Source organism: Lethenteron reissneri, chromosome 29 (genome assembly GCF_015708825.2).
Source record: "Lethenteron reissneri isolate LAM-NWPU_2019-01 chromosome 29, ASM1570882v1, whole genome shotgun sequence".
NCBI lineage: Eukaryota > Metazoa > Chordata > Hyperoartia > Petromyzontiformes > Petromyzontidae > Lethenteron > Lethenteron reissneri.
The window spans coordinates 13,192,853-13,216,389 of NC_083807.1; the positions used below are offsets into that span (position 1 = coordinate 13,192,853).

The following is a 23,537-nucleotide window of genomic DNA, read 5'->3' on the forward strand; positions in this document are numbered from 1 at the left end:
TTTTAGTTGTTATGACCCAAAAATAGGCCTTGGAAAATTCTGTTCATGGGTGGTTGTGTGAAAGGAACCCAAAGTACTGGAGAAAATCCACCGAGCAAGTGAGGGGAGAAACATTCAAAGCTCTGCACAGATAGATTTAATAAATAACTGCTGTACTGACATCCCTAGCCTGGACATATATAATCTTATCTGTGAGACGTTAATTCCCCAAACAATACAATTAAAGTTTAAATAGCACCCCAATGCAACCATATCGGAAGGCACATAACTTTTAATCAAATATATTGTACTTATTCAAACAGGAACGTTGTTTGAAAAAACAGCCACTTATGTTTGGGGTGAGCGAGTATTTTTTACCGCTTAATTTTAGTATTGATGACGATGGCTTTAGAATTAACTGCTTGGCACCCACTTACAGAGTTCCGATGGCAAAGCTGCACTCGGGAATTGTCGTCCTTCTTGGACGCCCAACGTCCCATCGTCACGTGGCGAGTGGCTGCTCAGATGTTTCTCTCTCTGTGCGATTCTATTCTGTGCCCCTTCCCTCATTCACATCCACTGTCCTCGTCATCATACTCCAGCGCATCCTCCCATCCCATCCTTGAATGCCCCTCTCTACCCCTTCTACCCTGAACTGACGTTCAATCTACGTCGCCCTTGTATGGGAATATCCTCCGGCGTAACTCGCCGATCGGCACGCACTGCACGGTGTGTGGGTAGCTGGCACGTGACTCACCAATCGGTGTGTGGGTAACTGGCGCGTGACTCACCGATTGGCACGCACTCCATTGTGTGGTTGGTGGGGGAGAAGCCGTCTGGACACGACTCGTAGCAGTTCCCCTTGTAGAGGTACGAGCCGGGGAGGCAACGCGTGCAGAAGTTCTTGCTGAAGCACGTGTCGCAGCGCTCGATCTTGCATTCTGGGATCAGAAGGCGGCGAGAAGATCGTTCGCAGCCGAGTTACTTTCCCACAAATTAAGGAGTTTTTATTTGCCAATAAAAGAGCAAATGGGAAAATGTTTTGTGAGTGAATTCAAATTATATTTTTAAAAGATCATTATATATCTAGAAATCGTCACTGAGCATTCGAAAGCTTTTAACATTTTTTTGTATTAAGGTGCCAGTTGCTGATGATAATGGTATTGATAGTGTTGATGCGATGCTGAAGATGATGGTCATACCAATAATGATGCTGCTGATCATGGTAGTTCTGCTGCTCACGTTCATAATAACAGCGACATTGATGATGATGATGTGTTCCGGTAGGGGTGGACCGACTTGCACACTCCTTCACGTGGGTGACACATGATGCTGCTGAAACTCTTGCTGATGGTCATGATGATGATGACGATTATGATGGGAGTGGTGGTACTAATCATCATATTGCTGTGTGTTGATGATTATGTTATTTATAATGCTGATAATCTTGCTGCTGCCTATGACAATTGCAATCACAATGATTATCCAATTTCTCAATACGGTTGCGAGCTGAAACGATAACAATTGGCGCGAGAGACGCTTGCGAGGGCGGGACAATTTAATTTGTCGCGGCCGTGTTCCGATGGTGGAGGCTTTCCCGACAAAATATTTGGCCAAATCACGACACCGCCTCGCCCAAAAATCTATGAAGGATTGATGCCGACTGTGATTAAGGTGCTGGCGGTAATGCTGCTGTCGCTGCCCATACACATCACGACACGTTAGTCTCGTCTTGGAGTTTGTTGTCCTTCCCCGCACACCTCCGATTAGCACGGTCGGCTACGCACGATGCGAGAGAAGCGTCGACATTGACGACGATATCGCGAGGCTTTGGCGGACCTACTTGCACACTTGTTCATGTGCGTGGCGCGCAGGCCGTAGTATCCCGAGGGGCACATGTGCAGGCAGGCTCCCAGCTGCCGCATGCCGGCCCGCTGCAGGTGGAAGAAGAAGCGAGGCATGCAGCTGAGGCAGCCGTTGGCATCCGAGCACCCGGAGCATCCGCGCGGGCACAGCGCACTGCTCGCACCCACTGCCAGCCGGGGGGGGGGGTGAGACACAGGGGGGGGGGGGGGGGGGGGAGACACAGAGGGGGGTCATTGTGAGAGTGAGGAGGGAGTATCGGGAGGATCGAGCACGGAGGTATCGTGAGAGGTGGCACAAGGAGCCCAGAGGGACGGGCACGAGCGAGCGAGGAGAGGAGGGGAGTGGTGGGAGGAGATGATGGTGAGGATGATGAGAGTGGTGGGAGGAGATGATGGTAAGGATGGTGAGGATGGTGAGAGTGGTGGTAGGAGGTGAGGATGGTGAGGATGATGAGAGTGGTGGGAGGAGGTGAGGATGGTGAGGATGATGAGAGTGGTGGGAGGAGATGATGGTGAGGGTGGTGAGGATGGTGAGAGCGGTGGGAGGAGGTGAGGATGGTGAGGATGGTGAGAGTGGTGGGAGGTGATGATGGTGAGGGTGGTGAGAGTGGTGGGAGGAGATGATGGTAAGGATGGTGAGGATGCTGAGAGTGGTGGGAGGAGATGATGGTGAGGATGGTGAGGATGGTGAGAGTGGTGGGAGGAGATGATGGTGAGGATGGTGAGAGTGGTGGGAGGAGGAGGAGAGAGAGAAGAATAAGGACGGGACGGGATGGGAGAAGGGGAAAACGAAGGTTAGCAGAGGGAGTGAAGATGTGAAGATGAGGGATTTACCAAATAGAAAGGAGAAAATATTCCATATTTCATGGAGCACAACAGGTTAGGATTGCATTTGCAGAGGAATAATGAAGTTGCAGATTGGGGGCAGAGCCATGCTCTATCCACTGCTGGATTAAGGCTTCCCCAAGTTGTCGCCATCCTTTACAATTCTTAGGATGCAACAATCCGTGCAGCTCCTGCACTTGACGCTGATCTCAACCCTCCATCTCGGTGGCGGTCGCCCTCTCTGATCCCATCCCTCCTGCGGCTGCCACTCCGTCACCAGTCTTGACCATCGGTCAGCATCCCGTACAGTCAGAGGTTGTCTGCCTAAGCCCACGACGTCTGCGAGTGGCGTCTCCTCTCGGAGCCACGCACAACTCTCTTTCTCTCTCGGAGTCATTTCGAGCATGCGGCAATGCCACATTTCTCTGTGCGCCCAATCTCCCCTTACTGCGTTCTCTTCGTCAATGTCCGTGTTTCCGACACATCTGGAAGCTGACAAAGAAAACTGACAAAAATAGCAGCGTATAAATAGTTTTCTCGAGCCTAATTCAATTGTACCGAATTTAATTTATTAGTATTCATTCCGACTTGCATTCCAATCCACATGGGACTTGCAGTCGGCTTTGAAATCACTTGGGCTGCTTGGATAGGCTTAAATTGGGCATCTGCGTCAGCTGTAAGTTGAGCTTTTGCATTTCCCCCATACATCATCTTCTATTATATCCAGCAGACTGTAAGGCTCAACTGTTAAACTATTCCTACAGCCGGCTGCGATGTTGTGCATTGCCTGGGGTCCAGTGGCAGGGAGACGTCTGTGCGTAATGGAACGCACCTGGCTAGTGTGAGCTTTACTCCAGGAGTGAGACGCACTCGAAGGTGGCGACTTCCCGAATGGACGCCATGCACTCGCCGGAGTACACACCTAAGTGCAGCATTCCACGTGTACGTACAGTCGACTCGAATCGCCCTCTTGTCAATCCACTGCTGGATGCGGTCCTACCCACACCGCGCGGGTGGTGGGGGTTGTTTGCTCATACTTCACCACGCCAGGCAGGGCAATTTGGGGACCATAGGAGTATAGCACAACCAGTAGTGCTGCTGCACTGCCCCCTGTTGACCAACACTGAGCTCCGCTGCCCGACGGCAACTCGTGTTTCGCACGTGATCGCCCATCCAAGGGGTGTCCAGGCTCAACCCCGCTTAGCTTGCGAGATTTCATTAGACTGTGCGCATTCGGGGTGATTTGGTCCGGGGCGCATTGTTTAAGCCCCACAGCGATGAACTCGTTGCACGTTCAAGTGTTGTCGCGGGCATGGCATTAAACTGCATCCAATGGAAGTGCCCTCGAAAGGAACGCCGGTGAGAGAGCCAAGGGAAACCATCTCAACTGGCCCTAGCTACGGCTCAAAACCCCAAGTAAACAGCAACGAAATAATTGAGCAGGCAATAAGCCTCCTTCTCCATATCTCTTCCTGCGCATAACAAAATAAAGGTATGTATTACACATTCCATCAGCCACGCCACGGCCTTCTGCGAATACATCATTTCAGCAGCATTTGGTTCAACCCAAGCAAACTCTGGAGCGGTTCCGACATTCACTGTCTCATCGGTAGTCAGGCTCGCTTGAATCAACGCTGGCGAGCTGACGAACGTTCATGGCAAGGTCCCACTCCGTTAGATATGAGTCCCATTTGACCTTTGTCGAGTAATGCGGGAGCATGGTGTTGTGAGAGGCTGAGTGGGGAGCAGGTTCAGACTGGATGACGGCCGCTTGAGCCATGGGCCTGCACTTGGTCAGAGAACTCGCGGGACGGGACGTTCAATGTGGTGGTATCGACAGAGATGCATGTTGATGTACAATTACTCTGATTCAGTTGTACTGTATAACTACTGCGACGTATAATTACTCTGAGACGTTGTGACAAGAGCAGCCATAAAGGTTGTTCTTGTTTATTATAAACTAAACTACAATTTGTATTTTACCAGGTAAGGCCCACTAAAGCCATATGGATCTTTTTCAGAAGCGACTTGGCCACAAATGATAGCTCAACGAAGTGGCTCACCACGTGGACATTTCTAGCAGCCAAATACGCTAAATGGACGTTTGTAAATGTGGAGGGGAAAACCATCGGACCTGGAGAAAAATCCACGTGACCACAAGGAGAACATGTAAACTCCAAATATACAGGCATCAGGGTCAGGATCAAACCCACAACCTCCTGCATACAAGGCGAGGCAATTAACATCCCATCACCGCTGCAGTGCCGATTCTATCAAAAGGCGGAGGAGGGTCAATGTGAAATGTAACTCTGCATTTAAAAAAAACCATTGTACGACATTATAGCTGGCAAGATTGTACATATTGAAAAACTGTTTTAAATATACACGAGGGATTTCACTGGCACAAATTCACCACATTCATCATTAACATAATAACGCGGGTTTCAGTTATAAAGCAGTGTTAATTACACACTCGATAATTCTAGTTTTTGTGTTTGGCAAGAAACGTTGTATGAGTATGTATTGTCACTTGTCTATATAGAGAAATACAGGTTTTACTCTTAAGGTGTTTTGGGAATTAATTAATATGGAGACTTTATTGCTACATGATAATGAATAATAAAACTTTAGATCCCTTTGTCCATCTACTGCTGGATGAAGGCCTCATCATGTCATGTCAGTCGTGGGGTTTGAATGACCATACTTCACCACACTGTGCAGTGTGAGTTGGTGAAGGGGTGGCCAAGATTGGTTCAGACATCACGCATCACTGATGTTAGCCGTGGCCACATAAATGGAACTCATGTCACCAGGTCCAGAGCACAGTGTGCTCACCATTGTGCCACTACTCCACCCAGGTAAAAAATAGAAACGGGCTACAAAAAGAAAATCTGAAAATTCATTAAGACTGCAGGAGTCCGATGAGCTATAAAGCTCTTTCACAGATGTCCAGTAGGTACGTGTACATGTACACCGCCTTTTTTTCAACCCACTTGCGGGTGAGAGCCTCTCTGCCGGGGTTATTTGACCATACTTCACCGCGCCGGTCAGTGCGAATTGCCGAAGGCGCCTTACGTAGACGTGGCGGAGCGTCGCGGTTCGAGCAACAGATGTTGCGACGCTGCCCTCTGCTGCCCACATCGGGATCCCCGCAGCCGCCGGTGGCGAGCTTCCCTGTGCATGGTGGTCACCCGTCCAACCACTATCCGGGCTCAACCCTGACTAGCTTAGATCATGGGTATGTATGCGTGTACATTGCACTATTCATGCCTGATCTCTTAGCTTCTCTCTGCAACCATTGCTCAAGGGAAATGAATCCGCGAGAAACGTTTGCCCAATCATTAATGTCATTTTCGTTAAAAGTTTCTTGCAGCGCTCGTAATTTCTGCTGTGCCTGCATTTCATCACCAATAATAAAAGCAACACGTCTGTGTGTGTGTTACAATTGCGTTTGATAGTTATGCATCTGGGTTATCCCTTGGCTTCGATAGATGAGAGTGTTCAAGCTGTTGTTGGCTTGAATTGTGCTTTGTTTATATTTTTTCTCACACACGAGAGACGAGTCTGACCCTCGACTCACAAACACGTTTACGCTTCTCTCAAGTGCTATGGTCGCCGGGAGGGGAGGATATACAGCACCACCAGCCTCACGCCACCTTCTCTCCTGCTGAGAGAGACCTCACGCACCACAGCATTGTGGCACACGTCTCTCCGTATTGGGCTCTGTCCAGAGGTCGCCTTTTACACACGCACGCACGCACGGATCCACACTGTCGGGAAAGAACATACTTTTCACCAAACAACACGCACAGGCCAAGTCTGTACCGGCAAGAATGTTTTGGGGGTCTTGGGTCTATAAAGGTGCGTGTTATGGATGACGCCTGTCAGAGTGCAAGCCGTGTGCGATGGCGTGATTAATGGCCGGTGGAAGGCTGAGGCTACTTGGGATCAGCTGAAGTTTCAGTGGGAAAGCGCCGCTTGCGTGAGCGACACGTGACACCGATCGACTAAGCTGAGGTTACGACGGACGGCCGTGCATTTTAAAGCGAACCCACGCATTCCGTGTCGGCATATCCCATGGTATGCAGCCTCCCCGCACGTGTCCAATGTCATGTGCGTGTGTACATACATCTGTGCGTGTGCGTACGTCTTGTATTTGTATGGGTGGCACAGCGGTCATCGCAGCGCAAGTACGAACCCGGCAACTTGACTTCGATGCCCAGCCGTGGCGAACGGCAGTGGCAAGGGGCACCATCAGAACTTTTCCTGGGCCTCCCCTAGGTTGACCCAGCCTTAAATTGGGACCTGATGTGGTCTGTAAAGCGTCAGCACTGGGCAGACAAAGTCGGCCAGGCACACTGCTGGCCACACCACCCCCTCGTACACCCTGGCAGTGTTTTTTTTGTAAATGTTATTTAGTTTTAAAAAAATGTTACCCTCCATTGTGTGATTGATTAAGTATCCATTTGGAGCACTCGCAAAGCTGTTGCAGCCCTTCGCGTTGGAGAAAAATCCCGACGGAAGCGCATTTCACAGAGCTACCGCTGCTGACATTTCTTTCAAGTGACCTCTGTCCCGCTCACTTCGGCTACTCGCGGTATTTTTCATGGCGCGAGTCAAACAGATGTTTTTTTTTCAGATCTAATATTTAGTCATATTAAGGGCTGAACCAAAGTTCACGTGATGATTGTTTCGTGTTCAGGCTCAGACCATCGACTCGCTGCACGTGAGGACATGGCCTGATCACGGGCAGAGGCCTGGATCTAAACCCAGGATCTCAGCGGTGGTAGCTCAGCGCCCTGACCTCTGAGCCACACGGTGCTAACTAACATGACATTCCAACAAAAGGGGATATATCTATCTGGATAGCAGTGGTTCTAAACCTGGGAGTGCGAGATGCCCTTTCTGGGGGACCGAGACGTGGACAGATTATTTTAGAAGGTAAGTCATCGAAACACAAATTAAGCACGGGCTCATAAGTACAACTGCTTTGTTTCATTAAAACCCTGTGAATTTATTAACATTATTTTTAAAAATGCTCTTGAGAACTAAAGTGCAAGGCTGCAGTAAAGGTTAAAAAAACACTGCTTTAAACGATCGAGTCCAGCGGAATTCAGTTGCGGACAAGCAGCGCTTGCCTCGCGGCGCGGCTTCACCGACGTTCCTCGACGAGAGATCTCGCAATTATTTCAATGCCGAATAATTTGCCGACGAAGCAGAGCGTGGACACAACGCGCGTTTTCGACCGCATTGGCTCGTGCGTCTTATTGGTGGAGCTGGTGGGGGGGGGGGGGGCGGAAGGGGTTGGGTCGCCGGTGGTGTTAAGTTTTTTCCAAAACCCTTGGGCTCTACTTATCCCCTAAGCGAGTTTGGCATCCTAATAGTCGACGAGGCAACGGTGCGCAGGTGTAAGAATTTATTACGGAAAGTTCCAATTTTGGTGAGGGTATTTTGTTTGTTTTCGTTTTATTTAAACCTACCCCCCCCCCCACCGCCTCTTCCAAAAACCGCCTTCGGAAGGAGGTATCATTTATCAAGTAAGACGATAGCTTTGCACTTATAGTGCTCCCAGCAAAGCACTTGCATGTGTCGATCTCCCAAAGAAAGCACTTGCAATTAAAAGTAAATAAAACAAATATCAATACGAAAAGAAATATAACTCCATGGAAGCTTCTGGCGCGCCTACTGTGTCGTATTTTGGTGTTAAAGCGACGAAACAATTTAGGGCTCTGTCATGGCCAAACTTTGTTGGCCCAACAGGAGGGCTCACGATGTTTGACAGGTTGTACTATCGCCTATAAGGTTGCCACTCTAAATAAATACTGAGATGACACCAGCAATTATAAAAGATCAATATCCTTTTAGGGACCAGTAGCACGTTTCTACAATGGCCATCTCATTGGCACGGCTTGCAGTGCGCCGTCGACTGCGCACTTACAAACCAGGTAAGCGTCTTATTTTAGCGCATGAAGTCATAAGGAGGTCCATCGGGTGGGTCAGCGGTTAGCCTTGAGATCCTGTATCATGTGCAATGAATCTCTCTGCGCGGTGTTGTGGTCCGCGCAGCTAATTACATTATCGGTCAAAATCGGCGGTCTTTACGGAGGCGTAGTTGAGCGTTGTAAGCAAGGAGCGTGAGTCGAGGTTGGAGATTTTTTTTTTGCTCCTCCAGTGCCCCCGTCAGTGGCGGACGCCGGAGAGAGGGGTTGACGTTGGGGTGAGGTTGTGGGGTAGGAGTCGGGAGGTTGGTGCTTCTGGGGAAGTCAGGATAATTGAGCCGACGATGCTTTTAAACTTGAGAGGGGGAAGCGAACTTGGACGAAAAAAAAAAAACGAATTCTCTACGAGAAGTTCCCAGAGCCAACACTTGCCCTTCCTCGTCATCGGATTCACGGTTCGACCGATCAAATGCATTCCGAAAGCAACTGAGAAAGTGCCATTTTTGCCAAGGATCTGTAGATCAGTTGACAGGATGGGGAAAAAAAACCTCAACTCTGTGTGCGAAAGAGAGACACGGAGTTTTAGCGAAGATAGCCGCTGCATGAGAATTTTTACATAAAATGTCCGTATCGAATCCGGACGCCTGCACAATACCAGTGGCAAATCGTGGGTCTTCCATCTCTCTTGCCTACCGCATGGGTCGACTCGAGCTGCACACTGCAAGCCGCGTCACGTTGGGCTCAGGAGGTGCTCGCTGACACCACCGAGTGATGCGGAGCAAACAAGGCATGGCTGTGTGTGCACAGGACTGAACACCATTTTGCACCAAAAAAACCCACCCTAACTACTATAAATGTCAGTGTAAAATAACAAATAATTTACAGGCGAATGCTAACCCACTGCTCGATGAAGGCCTCCTCTGTGTACGTTGAACTTCTTTCGCACTGTACGCAGCCAACCGTGCTAATCGGAGATGCGGGGGAAGGACAAAAACTAAACACAGTGGCAAGGGTTGCTTGACCATATTTCACCACGCTGCTCAGTACGGGTTGCTTGGAGGGCAGATGGGGGGGGGGGGCAAGGTTGGTTCAGATATCTCTCGCCGCAGACGTTGTCCATGGCCGGGAGTTAAACTCGTGTCGCCGGGTTCATAGCGCAGTGCGCAAAACCATTCTACCCACCGCTTCACCACACCGTCGCATAATTGGGAAAACATTTGCGCAAATGCGTTTCCCAAATGGAATAAAGATAATGGCCAACGATTCGAACACCTATTGTGCATTAGAATAAATGTGCGTCTTCGCCTGGGGTGCGTGAATGTTAATACGGCACACACACAAAACGCGAAACATTTTCTAGGCACTCTTGCGCCCGGAGTTAATCCGTTGACCTGTTTTTCATTAGAGAGGGAAGGTAATTTATTACGTCGTTTAATCCGGCGAGGTGAATTAAACCGGGGCCCCCATGCTGGTGCAGCATGCAAAGCCGAGGTGTGTAAAAACATTGTAGCCGCCGGTAGCTCGATGCCAATGGGAGGGGGGGGGGGTCTGGAAAAAGGGGGGGGAGGCGTGGGTTTCGTGTCAGATTCTGAACACGGCAGCGTTGAGACCCCCCCCCGCTGCCCCCCCCCCCCCACTGCCCCCCCCCCGCTGCCCCCCCCCCCCTCCTTCAAAAGGCTTCTCCACATGCGTGCCTCTCGGTCATCGTTACTCTTCCTCTTCGTGAATGTCACAGGCTGTCACAGGCTGGCCGCACGTCGAGGACGATATTGGCATGTGCTCGAAGTTTAAGAGGCGCTAAGATGGGTTTTTCTTTCTTTCTTTTAAAACGAGTTACAGTGCTTGAGGAGGATGCGAAGAATAGAATGTTTTTATTTTTAAATCCTTTCTATTAAGTTCACTTGCTTGATTGCGCACTTACGAGCGTGCAAATCTTTCGGTCGTTTTTTAACCCACTTCCCGTGATCCAATCGAGCTGACATTTTGCACACAGACTCGTTGTGCGTGACAATTTATTTTCGTGAAATTTTTTTCCCAAAATTTTCAACATTTTAGGATTTTTTTTTATATTTAATTACCAATTGCTTAATGGTGGCAGGCAATCATCTGACCCATAGGTGGCAGCCATCTCAAGCCAGAGGACGAGAGGACTCTAGCCGCCACACATATAAAGGATTTATAGTGAAAAACTTTGTTTTTACGGGTTAATTTTTTACTTTTTAACACGCACTCTTCTCGTCATGGATTTTAAAACCCTGCCTCTTGTTGTACGACTGTGAAATAAGAGTGGGGCTTTATATACAAAGAGGGTATACATAGAATCTTTATCAAGAATATTATATATATACACACACACACCGTTATATACACACAACCGCACCTCTGATTAGTACGGTTGGCTACGTACGGTGCGATAGAAGTTCAACATACATATATACAATAGACCTACCCAGCGAACTGAGTTCAATTCCTGAGTGCGAACTGAACTGGTTTCCGACCCATCCCCTTCATCAACCCACTCTGATCTGCATGGTGAAGTATGAGGTATGGTGGAAGCCATCGATGACAGCTCCAGCAGTAGATTAACACCGGGTTCGTCTGCTCTGTTATATACAAGTCTGAAATTAAGTTGGATATTCCTTTAAAACATTCGTTGCAACGCTCGCCGTGAATCGTCGAGGTCACTCCTCGATTGCTGGACCCGTGACCTTGAGACGTGACAACAGCTTGGGGTAAGCCTTCGTCTCGCAGTGGATAGACCAAAGCTGATTATGATAATGATCGCTTACATTTTTACGTGAGGTATTTTATTATTATTTAAAACAAAATGGAGGTCACTGATCGATTACACCATCCTAAAGAGATTTAATATTTAAAGATGCAATTTGCCTGACTCTTGCGGACATTGGCAGAGCCAGTGGGGGGGGGGGGGGGGGGTGGCACGTGCCCCCCCAATGATCCGATCGAAATCCCTAATTTCGATCGGATCATTGGGGTTCATTAGAAATACATCGGCATTTTGCGACCCCCACTGCCACTGTGTGGCATATTATTACGTGCCAGGGACTCTATGAGATGATAGGACAATAGTCTGAGTCCATAATTGGCAATAAGTAACGGCAAAGCAGTTAGCAGTGACTCACAGAATTGTGTGCAGTTGTGTATACAGTCCACGACTTCCCTTAAAGGCATTCACCTTCAGCGAGCGCGATGCCGATCACACAACGCGGTTCAAATTTGACCCCCGATCGAAGGCTGCGCCATCGTCGCACACGCGTCGAATAAAAAGCAAGGGACAACTCCTTACTTACTAGCAACTCCTTACTTACAAACAACTCCTTACTTACTAACAACTCCTTACTTACTAACAACTCCTTACTTACTAACAACTCCTTACTTACTAACAACCCCTCTATCATGTTTCATTGCTGGAGGGGTTGCCCCCCCTACCTGAACATCCTGGCTCCGCCATTGCTTGTGGACACAATTTTTAAATGAGGCAAAATCTTCATTCATATATTTGTGTTCTCTACATAATTTTTTTTTAAAGTTATCTTTACACAACACATCGGCCACACGGCCTTCTGAGCGGTATTAAATCAGTCCCAGTGCAATCAAACTCGAGGGCCGGTTTCAAACACGACACAGGGTCTCTTTAGAAGTGTCTTAGGTCAACGTGTTTGTACCCCACGTCTGTGGACGAACGGCAGCGGTTACATTGTATTCTAATATGGATGCGCTATCCGGCTGCTGCGTCAGCTACACTTCACTGGGCATCAATACTGGATGTCTGTGAAGAAGAGCTTTATAGCTCATCGGATTCCTCCTGCAGTGTGAATCAGTGTGAATCAGTGTGAATCAGTGTGAATCAGTGTGAATCAATGTGAATCAGTGTGAATCAGTGTGAATCAGTGTGAATCAATGTGAATCAGTGTGAATCAGTGTGAATCAGTGTGAATCAATGTGAATCAATGTGAATCAGTGTGAATCAATGTGAATCAGTGTGAATCAGTGTGAATCAGTGTGAATCAATGTGAATCAGTGTGAATCAATGTGAATCAGTGTGAATCAGTGTGAATCAATGTGAATCAATGTGAATCAATGCTCAGCTTCTGACACTGTTGACGTGAGTTCTTCCTGCTTGAACTCGCTTCTTCGTTTCAGCTGCGAACCACTCACACAAACTGATCGTCGGCTCGGCTTCATCTGAATCGTTGCCCTCCGGTGACCTTTGCAACTGAGAGTCGCGGCATTCTCCACGGACTAGAGCAGAAGCTGCATATAAGCACACCCCTCTGCAGCAAGGCTACCTGTGCTTATATTCGTCACGTGTGCTTGCATGAGAAGTCTCCCTTTGCCTCCCCCCACCGTGATAAGAATAACACTTTGGGCTTGTAAGGTCCCGCACGGTGTTCAGTGTTCGCTCTCAACTGCCGAAGGGAGGTGGAGAGCAGGAATCAGAGACACGCGGGAGAGACGAGACAGCCGGGAGATGAGCCGGCTCCGAAGGGGTTGTCGGCTTGCCAAAGAATACGCGTTTCGTACCAACGATGCGTTGCTTGTATCAGGACTGTGCTTATATCTAGCTCCCACTGTACGCACGTTAGACAACACACGCCGCGGTTATATAGTGCTGCACAATTTGAACTCGCACGAAGGTCAACAACGTTGGCTGCACGCTTCTCCTCTCTCTCGTCTTTTCAAGTTTCACGCATTCCACACTCGCGATTTAAAGGCGCAATTCTGAGCGCAGGGTGCAGACTCGGGTCAGGTCAGGCTTTCAAATATATGAATACAAACACCTCGGAAATAAGTCTACCGGCGGCCCTTAAAGCCGGTTCGCATTTTGCACGGCGTGCACGGCGTGAACGATGGAAGGGGCGAGTTCGCCGCCGAGTATCGAATCGCACGCGGCAGGAAAATAAAAAAATATGAAACGCGCCGATTGATCCCTCGAAATTAGATTTTCAATTTGCGCCCAAGCCACGAACATCGGACTCGCTGGTGCCATTGACCGAGAATTCACCTCGCGGCTGCCCATTGCACTCAAGTGAAACGCGTCAATTTGGGCGGACGTTGGGAGCTACCGTTCGACCACCAGACTAACGATCAACCGAGACCAACAACATTTACAAGAATAATAATAATAATAACTCAGCTGCGTAATAGATTTGTAGAACCGAATCTTTAACTCGGATCGGGACTGTTCGCCGAAATTATGGTGCGTGGTGGTGCTGGTGAGTGATACATGGTTAGCGCATTCTCCTGATCATAACCCTCCCTGCCCCCAGTAATTAAAACAAACAAAAAGTCAGTCGTGCGTCTTACAATCCGGTAGGTATGTGGATGAGCGGCCTTCTAGATCACTTTAGTGACGCCCAACACTCGCCCACCGCGTGAAACTTCAAGTCCCTCACCTCCTCCGCCAGCTGACCTTTGACATCGGAATGGCTGGACGATGGCTGGTCTGCATGAGGACATGCTCACTGTATGTAACTTTGGCTACTCCGTGTATATAGTACACAGTGGTGTGTGGACGAGAGGATGGAGCGCTGGCAGCGCAGTAGTTCACGCACTGAGTCGTGAACCCTGCGAGCCGAGTTCGAGTCCTGCCATGGCTCACGTCAGTGGCGAGGGACACCTCTGAACGGTTCTTGCCCGCACCCCTCATCCCCCCGCCCTTCATCAACCTAAACTGACCAGTGTGGGGAAGCAAGGCCAAGTAACTATTCGGAACGCCACGGTGGCGAGATGTTTACTACCTCGCCTGGTGTACAGGAGGTCGTGGGTTCGATCACGACCATTAGACCTGATCTATTTTGGAGTTTGCATGTTTTCCACGTGGTCGCGTGGATTTTTCTCCGGGCCCTCCGGTTTTTCCCCCTCCACATTTAGAAACATGCGTTTTGAGTATTTGCTATCAATTTTCACGTGAAAAAGACGCTTGCTTGAGCTCCTATGTGTGACCGGGTCGCTTCTGAAGAAGAGCTCTACAGCTCAGTCGGCCTTAGCTGGTAAAATAATAAATACATGAAATAGTTTCGTTTTAACTCCCATGATTGACAATAGCATGGACAGACTTTCACCACCATCAGTGGCTTGACAAAGGGATGTTGAACTCTTCTAGATAGTTAAGAGATACAGGCATGCTCGCGATGTGGTGGTCATCACTGTGCACAATGGCTAGCTGGAATTATCATCAGCGGCGGCGGCGGCAGCGAACGCAGCATCTCCACGTTTAATCCGCGGTGTCCGCAAACACTCCGTCGCGATCCATGTGTCGCTTCAGCACACGCACGCACGTGGGCTGTGAGCTGGGCAGAGACAACTGGATTATTACACGTCTCTGTGCGTATGTGTCTCGTTGATGTACGGCCCGGTTAAATGTATAGTGACACGTGCAGAAGTTTGAACATTCCTGCGTTGCCACTAAGTTACTCTGAAGGTTTTTTTGCGTTTTGGTGCGCGCGTGCGCGTGTGTGAGAGAGAGAGTACAGCGTTGCACCTGTGCTCCGCTTCTGCGAGCTGAGGTCTCATCACAAGCACCTCCGATTAGCACGGTTGACTACGTACGGTGCGAAAGAAGTTCAACCTACATACGCACAAGCGCCATGTGGTTTCAAATGTGTCGTCTGTGTGTGTGTGTGAGTGCTATGCTCGCTGACATTCCTGTGCCAGTTAATTTATATGGCACCTTATAATGTTTTGCAGAGCTTTGACAAATACACCGTTGCTTGAAGACCCATGCACGTCTCTTTTTGCGGTCACGGAGTTGTTTCGCCATACTTCACCACGTTCGTTTTGGTGGAAATGGAAGGAATGGCAGGATCGGTCAAGCTATCAATCCCCAATGATGTTAGTCCTGGCTGCGAAACCGAATTTAGGTCCGCCAGATGAAGTGCGTTGTTACGCGAATCCTTCATAGGCACAATACTCTGCGAGTTCCCGAAACTATGGAACAATATAATAACAACACTCCTTAGCGAACCCAAAAAAACATATATTATGGATAATAACAACAACGGTATTAGCAATACGCGTGCAGTTTGCATTTCATCGCGAGATCGTGTGAGATAGCAACAGCGTGGGGATGCCTTCATCCAGTAGTGGATGAAACATGATTGATCAAAATGTTGATGTGCTTAATAGAATAAATCATTCATATGGAGATTTGCATTTATTTATTCCATCATTACAAGTGGTTTTTTAAATCTTTTTTATCCTCAGCTAATTATAATGCAGCCGCGAAAACAATTCTCGCCAAAAATGAGCCACTCAATTCCACGCACGGCAAAGGTTGCGTCGTCACTGCGCGTAAGAGCAGCGGCGAAAACTTTTCATGCAAAATGTTCGCCTGTTGCGCGCACACTTATCCACGGGTGCATTTCATCCAACGGTCTACAGCGGCCACAGGCTGTCGCTCGCTCGCGTGAAATCGTGTGGAGCTGCGCGTTGACCCAAAGGTCAAAGTTTCGGCAAAATCTGCACCGGTTTGGTCGGCGGAAGGGCACCCTCACGGGACTCCGTTGCGTCGGTCGACTCAGCGTCGTCACCGTGGCTCAGCGTGTTCCACCACAAGATGACGAACACCGGCTAAGCCCTGTTGACATTCAGCCTTAAAGATCATGTCCTTGGCATCAGACTTTCTTTTTTTTTTAACCTGCATCAGTTGTTCATTTGAGCCAACAACACGCAAGAGGTTTTCTTTGTAACTTTCTGAAACTCCTTTATAAGTTACGACAGTCTGTTCCAGATGTTTTAGTGAAACGGTGAGTGAGGCTTTGGGGTGGTTTTTTTTCGAATCAAGCAGAAGGATTTAATTTGTGGACAAGTAAGTGGGGCCAGGGCCGGGCATGATTGTGCAGTGTTTATGAGTTGCGAAGTGAATTTAGTGGATTTTTGAACGGGGACTTCGCGTTTTCAATGTGGATACAAACAATAAACTGAACAGAAAACAGCGCTGGTAATGACGAGGAGAACTTACTTGAAACTATCTGTGAGTGGATTGTTCCTGTAGTGTAGAGTGACAAGGCTAGCCAAAGTAATTATACGGCTGGAGGTCCAGATAATGAGATTAGTTTTATTGTTTTGCTTTATTACAAAACATCGTTTGCTTTAACAAATAGATGTTAAGTTCATACCTCACTTGTTTCGCGATTTAAAAAAATTATTAAGCAAGTGCCTACTTCACAAATTGCATTGGTCAGATTGGTGAAGTATGGTCATACAACTTCCACGAAGCCGCAAGCCATAGAGAGAGAAGGAGAGAGACGTCTCATCCCACTGGCCCATTGACACGAGGGCTGTACATGTTCGCACAATAGTATAGCGATAGTCAACAGCACCCTTGCCAATCCACTGCTGGATGAAGGCCACCCTACGCCGCGTTGGTCACAGGGGTTGTGCGAGTAAACTTCACCACGTTGGTCAGTGCGGCTCAGTGAAGGTGGGTGGGTGCCCAGGACCGGTCCAAATTTCACTCACCATTGATGTTAGCCGTGGTCGCGGACTCAAACTTAGGTGGCCGGGTTTCTAGCGCACGATGGGCCTGTGTGTTGACAATGACCCTGGCGCCTGGGAGACTGACGGGTCAACGTCGTGGCGGTGATGGCGGTGTTGTCACTTTACTGACACACTGCATCTGAGTGGTGGCGGTGATGGTGGTGATGTCACCTTACTGACACACTGCGTCTGAGTCACGGCGGTGATGGTGGTGATGTCACCTTACTGACACACTGCATCTGAGTGGTGGCGGTGATGGTGGTGATGTCACCTTACTGACACACGCGCATCTGAGTGGTGGCGGTGATGGTGGTGATTTCACTTTACTGACACACTGCATCTGAGTGGTGGCGGTGATGGTGGTGATGTCACCTTACTGACACACTGCGTCTGAGTCACGGCGGTGATGGTGGTGATGTCACCTTACTGACACACTGCATCTGAGTGGTGGCGGTGATGGTGGTGATGTCACCTTACTGACACACGCGCATCTGAGTGGTGGCGGTGATGGTGGTGATGTCACCTTACTGACACACGTGCATCTGAGTGGTGGCGGTGATGGTGGTGATGTCACCTTACTGACACACTGCATCTGAGTGGTGGCGGTGATGGTGGTGTTGTCACCTTACTGACACACGTGCGTCTGAGTGGTGGCGGTGATGGTGGTGTTGTCACCTTACTGACACACGCGCATCTGAGTGGTGGCGGTGATGGTGGTGATGTCACCTTACTGACACACTGCGTCTGAGTGGTGGCGGTGATGGTGGTGATGTCACCTTACTGACACACGCGCATCTGAGTGGTGGCGGTGATGGTGGTGTTGTCACCTTACTGACACACTGCATCTGAGTGGTGGCGGTGATGGTGGTGATGTCACCTTACTGACACACGTGCATCTGAGTCATGGCGGTGATGGTGGTGATGTCACCTTACTGACACACTGCATCTGAGTCATGGCGGTGATGGTGGTGTTGTCACCTTACTGACACACGTGCGTCTGAGTGGTGGCGTTGATGGTGGTGTTGTCACCTTACTGACACACTGCGTGCATCTGAGTGTGCCGACCTGCCACGTCAATGTTAAAGCTGCACGTTGTTCAAGCCCCAGAGATGCAACTGAAAGCTCAGCAATGCTACGCAAGACAGGGAGAATAATAATATAATACTGTTCAGTATTCATTATGCGTTGTCCCAGTAGCGTCTTGTCACTATTGATAACGCCTAACTATGAATAACTTGTATCGAGCATAGTGAAGTATGGTCAATCAATCCCTCATGGCTACCACGGCGGAGGAACGCCTTCTTCCAACGGTGGATTGACAAAGAGTCTGTACATTACATGATTACATGCATTAGTAACTATCCATTACCTATTAGAGTGGAGCGGTGGCGCTGTGGTTAGCGCTATGGCGCTATAAACCCAGATGACTAATCCGTTTTTGGGGTCCGCGGCTTACACGCCCCATCCTGCACTTACCAGCGTGGTGAGGTATGGCCAAACAACCCCCACATGGCCGACACGGCTTAGGGAGGCTTTCATCCAGCAGTAGAATGACGAAAGGCTTTGCGTTCGCTATATATTACAATTAACTATCAATTCATAAGCATGAGCGTTTTGGCAATCCTGCAAAAAAAAGCGATTTAACTCATGATGTACGTACGTATGTTGAACTTATTTCGCACCTCCGATTAGTAATAGAAGTTCAACATACGTACCGTAACGTAGCCAACGCATGCTCACGCAAAGGTTGGGCAGTACGTCAAGTTGGGTTGTTGACACATCCGCCACGGGAGTTTTGGCGTTCTCCCTCGTGTGTGTGTGCGTGTGTGTGTGCGTGTGTGTGCGTGTGTGTGTGCGTGTGTGTGTGCGTGTGTGTGTGTGAGTTATTCCTTCCATGACACGCAAATACTTCTTTAATATATAACGGGATATCGTCCAAACATCTCAAACTGGGCACTCCTCGGCGAGTCTTTGGGACTCATTGTAGTTGTTTTTTTTTCATCTCTCCCCATTATATACGTGTGTTATACTGACTGACTGACACTCCCATTATATACGTGTGTTATACATACTGACTGACACTCTCATTATATACGTGTGTTATACTGACTGATACTCCCATTATATACGTGTGTTATACATCCTGACTGACACTCCCATTATATACGTGTGTTATACTGACTGACTGACACTCTCATTATATACGCGTGTTATACTGACTGACTGACACTCTCATTATATACGTGTGTTATACATACTGACTGACACTCCCATTATATACGTGTGTTATACTGACTGACTGACACTCCCGTTGCCTTTCCACTGCTGGGCGAAAGCCTTCTTCACAACGACCATGCCCATCGGCCATGGCAGTTAGTTGACCATACTTCACCACGCTGGTTTAGTGGAGCGCGCATGTGTGTGTAGCGATTCCCGCTCACGGCCAACACCAGTGACGATTATCTGAACCGGTCCTGAGCCTCCCCTAGATCAACTCAGCCTCTTCAAATGAGTACCTGGTGCGGTGTGTAAACATCGCCACTGGGGGGACAAAGGCGGCCGGGCGTGGTGCTGGCCACCCACAGCCCAGTGCGCCATGCCGCCCTTCATAGGTGCTCGCTAACAGCACTCGCCCCAACAGTCGGTTAAGGCTACACGGGGGATCTTTGTCTTTGTCTGCCCAATACGGCATATACAGCATGCGCTACTGATGTCGGTCGCGGGCCAGGAATCGAACTCGAAGTGGTCAACTTCACGAGTGCAAGGAGCGCGCCCACCACCGTGTATCAATATGATCGCGGGTTCAAAACTAAAAAAAGAGGTTATTTCCACTTAGGCACGGCGGCCGTGTTGTGCGCATCAGCCCATGTCTGAGCGGACGATGGTTTACGCGACCACCGGCAATCCGTGCGGCACCCGTGACTCTTCACGAATCGCCTTCACCGGTCAGTCGTCTGTCCACGTGCGCCGTTCGCGTGAACCCCCCCCCCCCCCCCCCACTGGGGCTCACAGCTGTTCCGCGGCGACGGTAAAGCAATTACGTCGAGTACGTCCTATGATCGCTGTTACGCTGTTTTTATAGCTTTATTTTGGTGATTTTGAAAACTTTTGGTTTAGCCATGTTTGTTTGCTGTGGTACAGAGTTAGCCTGATAACTGTAATCTACATTGTCTTATGGTTGCTATTGTTTGACTTGCATCCCATTGGGATTTTTGCACACAGCGTTGAAATGCGGTTCTTTTTTCTGGAACACTTTGCTGTTTTTCCCTGGATTTTTCTGTTTGCGCGTAGTCACTTTAAGATGTTTCTTGTTCATGTTTTTGTTTTGCTGCGGTTGCACCCGAGTCAAGAGCCACATGGCTCACAGGGTTATACCTAATAAATGAAACTGAAACTGACACGCGTGACATGCGTGACACGCGCGCGCGTGTGTGCGCGTGTCTTCAGCGGTGGGGGGTGGCGGTGGCGCAGTGGTTAGCGCGCTGTGTCCCAAACCGGGCGACGCGAGTTTCGATTCCCGCTCGCGAGTAAGGAGAGTGGCGACAAAGTCAGCCGGCGCTGGGGCCCGAACCCCTCGATCGACTCACACTCAAACGAGTATCCCCACGCGGTGCGTAAACATCGCCACGAAGGGAGACAAAGGCGGCCGTGCGTGGGGGTGCTGGACAACCACCCCCTCGTGTGCCGTACCCGGCTCGCTAACAACACTTTGCCCAAAAGTCAGTTAAGGCTATATGGGGGGCGGGGGATGTTTGTCTCTAGCATGTGTCATTGCGTGTGTCCGTGTCTGTCGGTGTGAGCGGTGGCGCAGTGGTTTCGCGCTCCGAGCTACTACGAAACTCGACTAGAATGGTTCGATTCCTGGACACGAATTACATCGCCGCTTGCAAGTCCGATACTTTCCGCCACCCCCCCTGGGCCGACTCAGTCTTCAATGAGGGCATGGTGCTCGCCACTCCACTCCATAGGAATTCGGCCTCAATAGGCGCTCGCAAACAGCAGTTTCTCTAAACTCTCGGCAGAGGTCGAGGCATTGCCGCCGTTGTATTGTGCCGTGGATGCGTAAAGTTGATACTAAAATATGACGTGCACACACACACAGACAAAGATCCCCCGTATAGCCACACCGTTATTTTGAGTCAAGTACTGTTCGAGAGTACCCGTGAAGGCTGGAATGGTACCCGAGGCCGTGTTGTGGCCCGAATCACACCCGGCCGCCTTTGTCTCCCCAGTGCCGATGTTTACACACCGCACCAGGTCACTCATTTGAGGCTGAGTCAACTTAGGGGAGGCCCAGGACCGGTTCAGATGACAGCATAGTCACTGGCCGTGAGCGGGAATCGAACTCGGGTGGCTGCGTTCGCAGCGCAGCGCGCCCTACCCGCTACTCACACGCACACGTGTACACACACACACACACGTGTGTACACATACACACACACGTGTACACACACACATACACACACGTGTACACACACATACACACACACACGTGTGTACACACATACACACACGTGTACGTACACACGTGTACACACACACACACGTGTACACACACACATACACACACACACGTGTGTACACACATACACACACGTGTACACACATACACACACACACACACGTGTACACACACACACGTGTACACACACACGTGTACACACACACACATACACACACACGTGTACACACACACGTGCACACACACACACACAGTGTACACACACGTGTACACACACACACGTATACTCACTTCGTCTGTGCCGCTTGGCCCTCGCCGTCGCGTTGTGGCCGCCCGTAAAATCCACGAGAGAGGCGACGATGAGCAGGAGGAGCACATGGAGCTGCATAGTCGCTTTGCCGGGCACCGGCCAGGTTCACTGCGGCTCGGGCAGACGCGCGTGGCTGCAGCTGCTGCTGCCCATAGACAACCCGTCCCGTCCTCGAGGGCCGAAGCTCCCAGTCTTCTTCCCAGCTCCCCCTCCCCCCCCGCCGCTTTAAGAGATGCCGAGTAGAGCGGATGCCGCACTGTCGACTACGTGGCCACAATATCGTCCCGATGCGACGGGGGCATCGCAACGCCGCTCATGTCAACGCAGCCGCCGGTCGCTCCGCTCGCCCCGCGCTCTTCGTCGCTCTCTGGGCTCGGGGAGTCGCGCACGCGACTTTCACTCTTCTACCCTAACGGACGCGCCGCTCTTGGTACCTTGAAATCGTAGGATGTGATCTTCACTATCTCTCGTCGTGTGTGTCTCTCTCTCTCTCTGTGCGTACGCGTGTCTCTCTCTCTCTCTGTGTCGTCCCGTGCTGTTTGTTTTGGCCGCGGCTCAACGACGTTGCCCCGCCAGGTAGACGCGAGCGCTCACTGGGCACGCTGGCTCCGCGTGGAGCGTCGGTGGATGCGCATCGCGAGTAGAGCTCACGTCGCCTCCGTGATCACCTGCGTGAGAACAGAGAGGATGAGCCCCCGGTTTCAAGAGGTGCCAACTAAACTGTTCCACAAAAGTCGCTTCGGTTGCCAGAGGGTTATCGCCGACTTACCTGCGCAACGCCGGGCTTGGAGACCTCCCCCACATGCGCTCTGCTCACAGTCGCGTTTGTAGTTAATACGAGGGGGGGTTGTGGTGGCGGTGGTGGTGGCGGCGGTGTTGGCACGTAACCTTCAAGTTATAAAACATCCTTTAAATGTCTACTGGTTATAACAGAAGGCGGGTTTCCTACTGGGTTACAAAATAATAAACGATAACGGTCGTAATAATATAATAACAATAATACAAAAAAGTCAAAGAAAGAGAGACGAGAGAGCGAGATGTAGAGAGCGGAGAGAGAGGAGGGAGAGGAGGGAGAGAGAAACACGCTTTGCAAATTTATTACCGGATGAAGGCTCGCGAGTGGCGGCGTAAGCGATAGGGCGTCAGTGCGCTGCCGGGAGGGAGCAGCGATCGGAAAACGAGTTTTAATTTAAAACAAATGTGCCTGCCTCGGCACGGCAGAGCCCAGCTCAGGGGCTCTGGCTCGTGGGGAGACACGGAGGAGCAGTAGGAGGAGGGAGCGGGCCGGCCACTTGCTCGCTCGCCTCCCAGCTCAGGAATGGGTCTCTCCACTCATGGGTACCGCTCCTCTTTAGCTCCCGCAGAGATCCTGGCGATGGCGTCAGCGCTACGAGGGGGACTCAAGGGGGGGGGGACAGCTTGAGGTGGGGGAGGAATTGATGGGGGCCAGGGCGGCGCTTGGGTGAGTCCCGACAAGGGGGGAGGGAGGGAGGTAGGGAGGGTGGGAGCCGGTGTTAGGTTAGTGGGGGGGTGGGGAGGGAGGAGGTGGGACGAAGACGAGATGAGAGAGTGGCTTGCTGGAGGAGGTATGGAGGAGGAGTGTGGAGGGGGGTTGAGAGAGTGTGTGTGTGGTGGTGGTGGTGGGGGGTGGCTGG

At 50.1% G+C, this 23,537-nt stretch overlaps 1 protein-coding gene across 2 annotated transcripts in view; it reads right to left on the minus strand.

The window, feature by feature from the left end:
* The window catches only part of LOC133349272 (R-spondin-3-like), a 28,913-nt gene extending 5,699 nt beyond the window's left edge, over positions 1-23,214 (minus strand). The window contains exons 1-5 of one of the 2 annotated variants that reach the window (XM_061562632.1): positions 22,985-23,214; positions 22,652-22,770; positions 21,864-22,550; positions 1,823-2,011; positions 771-920 (exon numbers count right to left, since the gene is read on the minus strand). In XM_061562632.1, the coding sequence (XP_061418616.1) occupies positions 771-920; positions 1,823-2,011; positions 21,864-21,960 (436 nt within the window). In that variant the 5' untranslated portion in view covers positions 21,961-22,550; positions 22,652-22,770; positions 22,985-23,214. The remainder of the gene's footprint in view (positions 1-770; positions 921-1,822; positions 2,012-21,863; positions 22,551-22,651; positions 22,771-22,984) is intronic. The other variant, XM_061562633.1, reaches the window with a different exon arrangement.
* Positions 23,215-23,537: the final 323 nt, after the last annotated feature.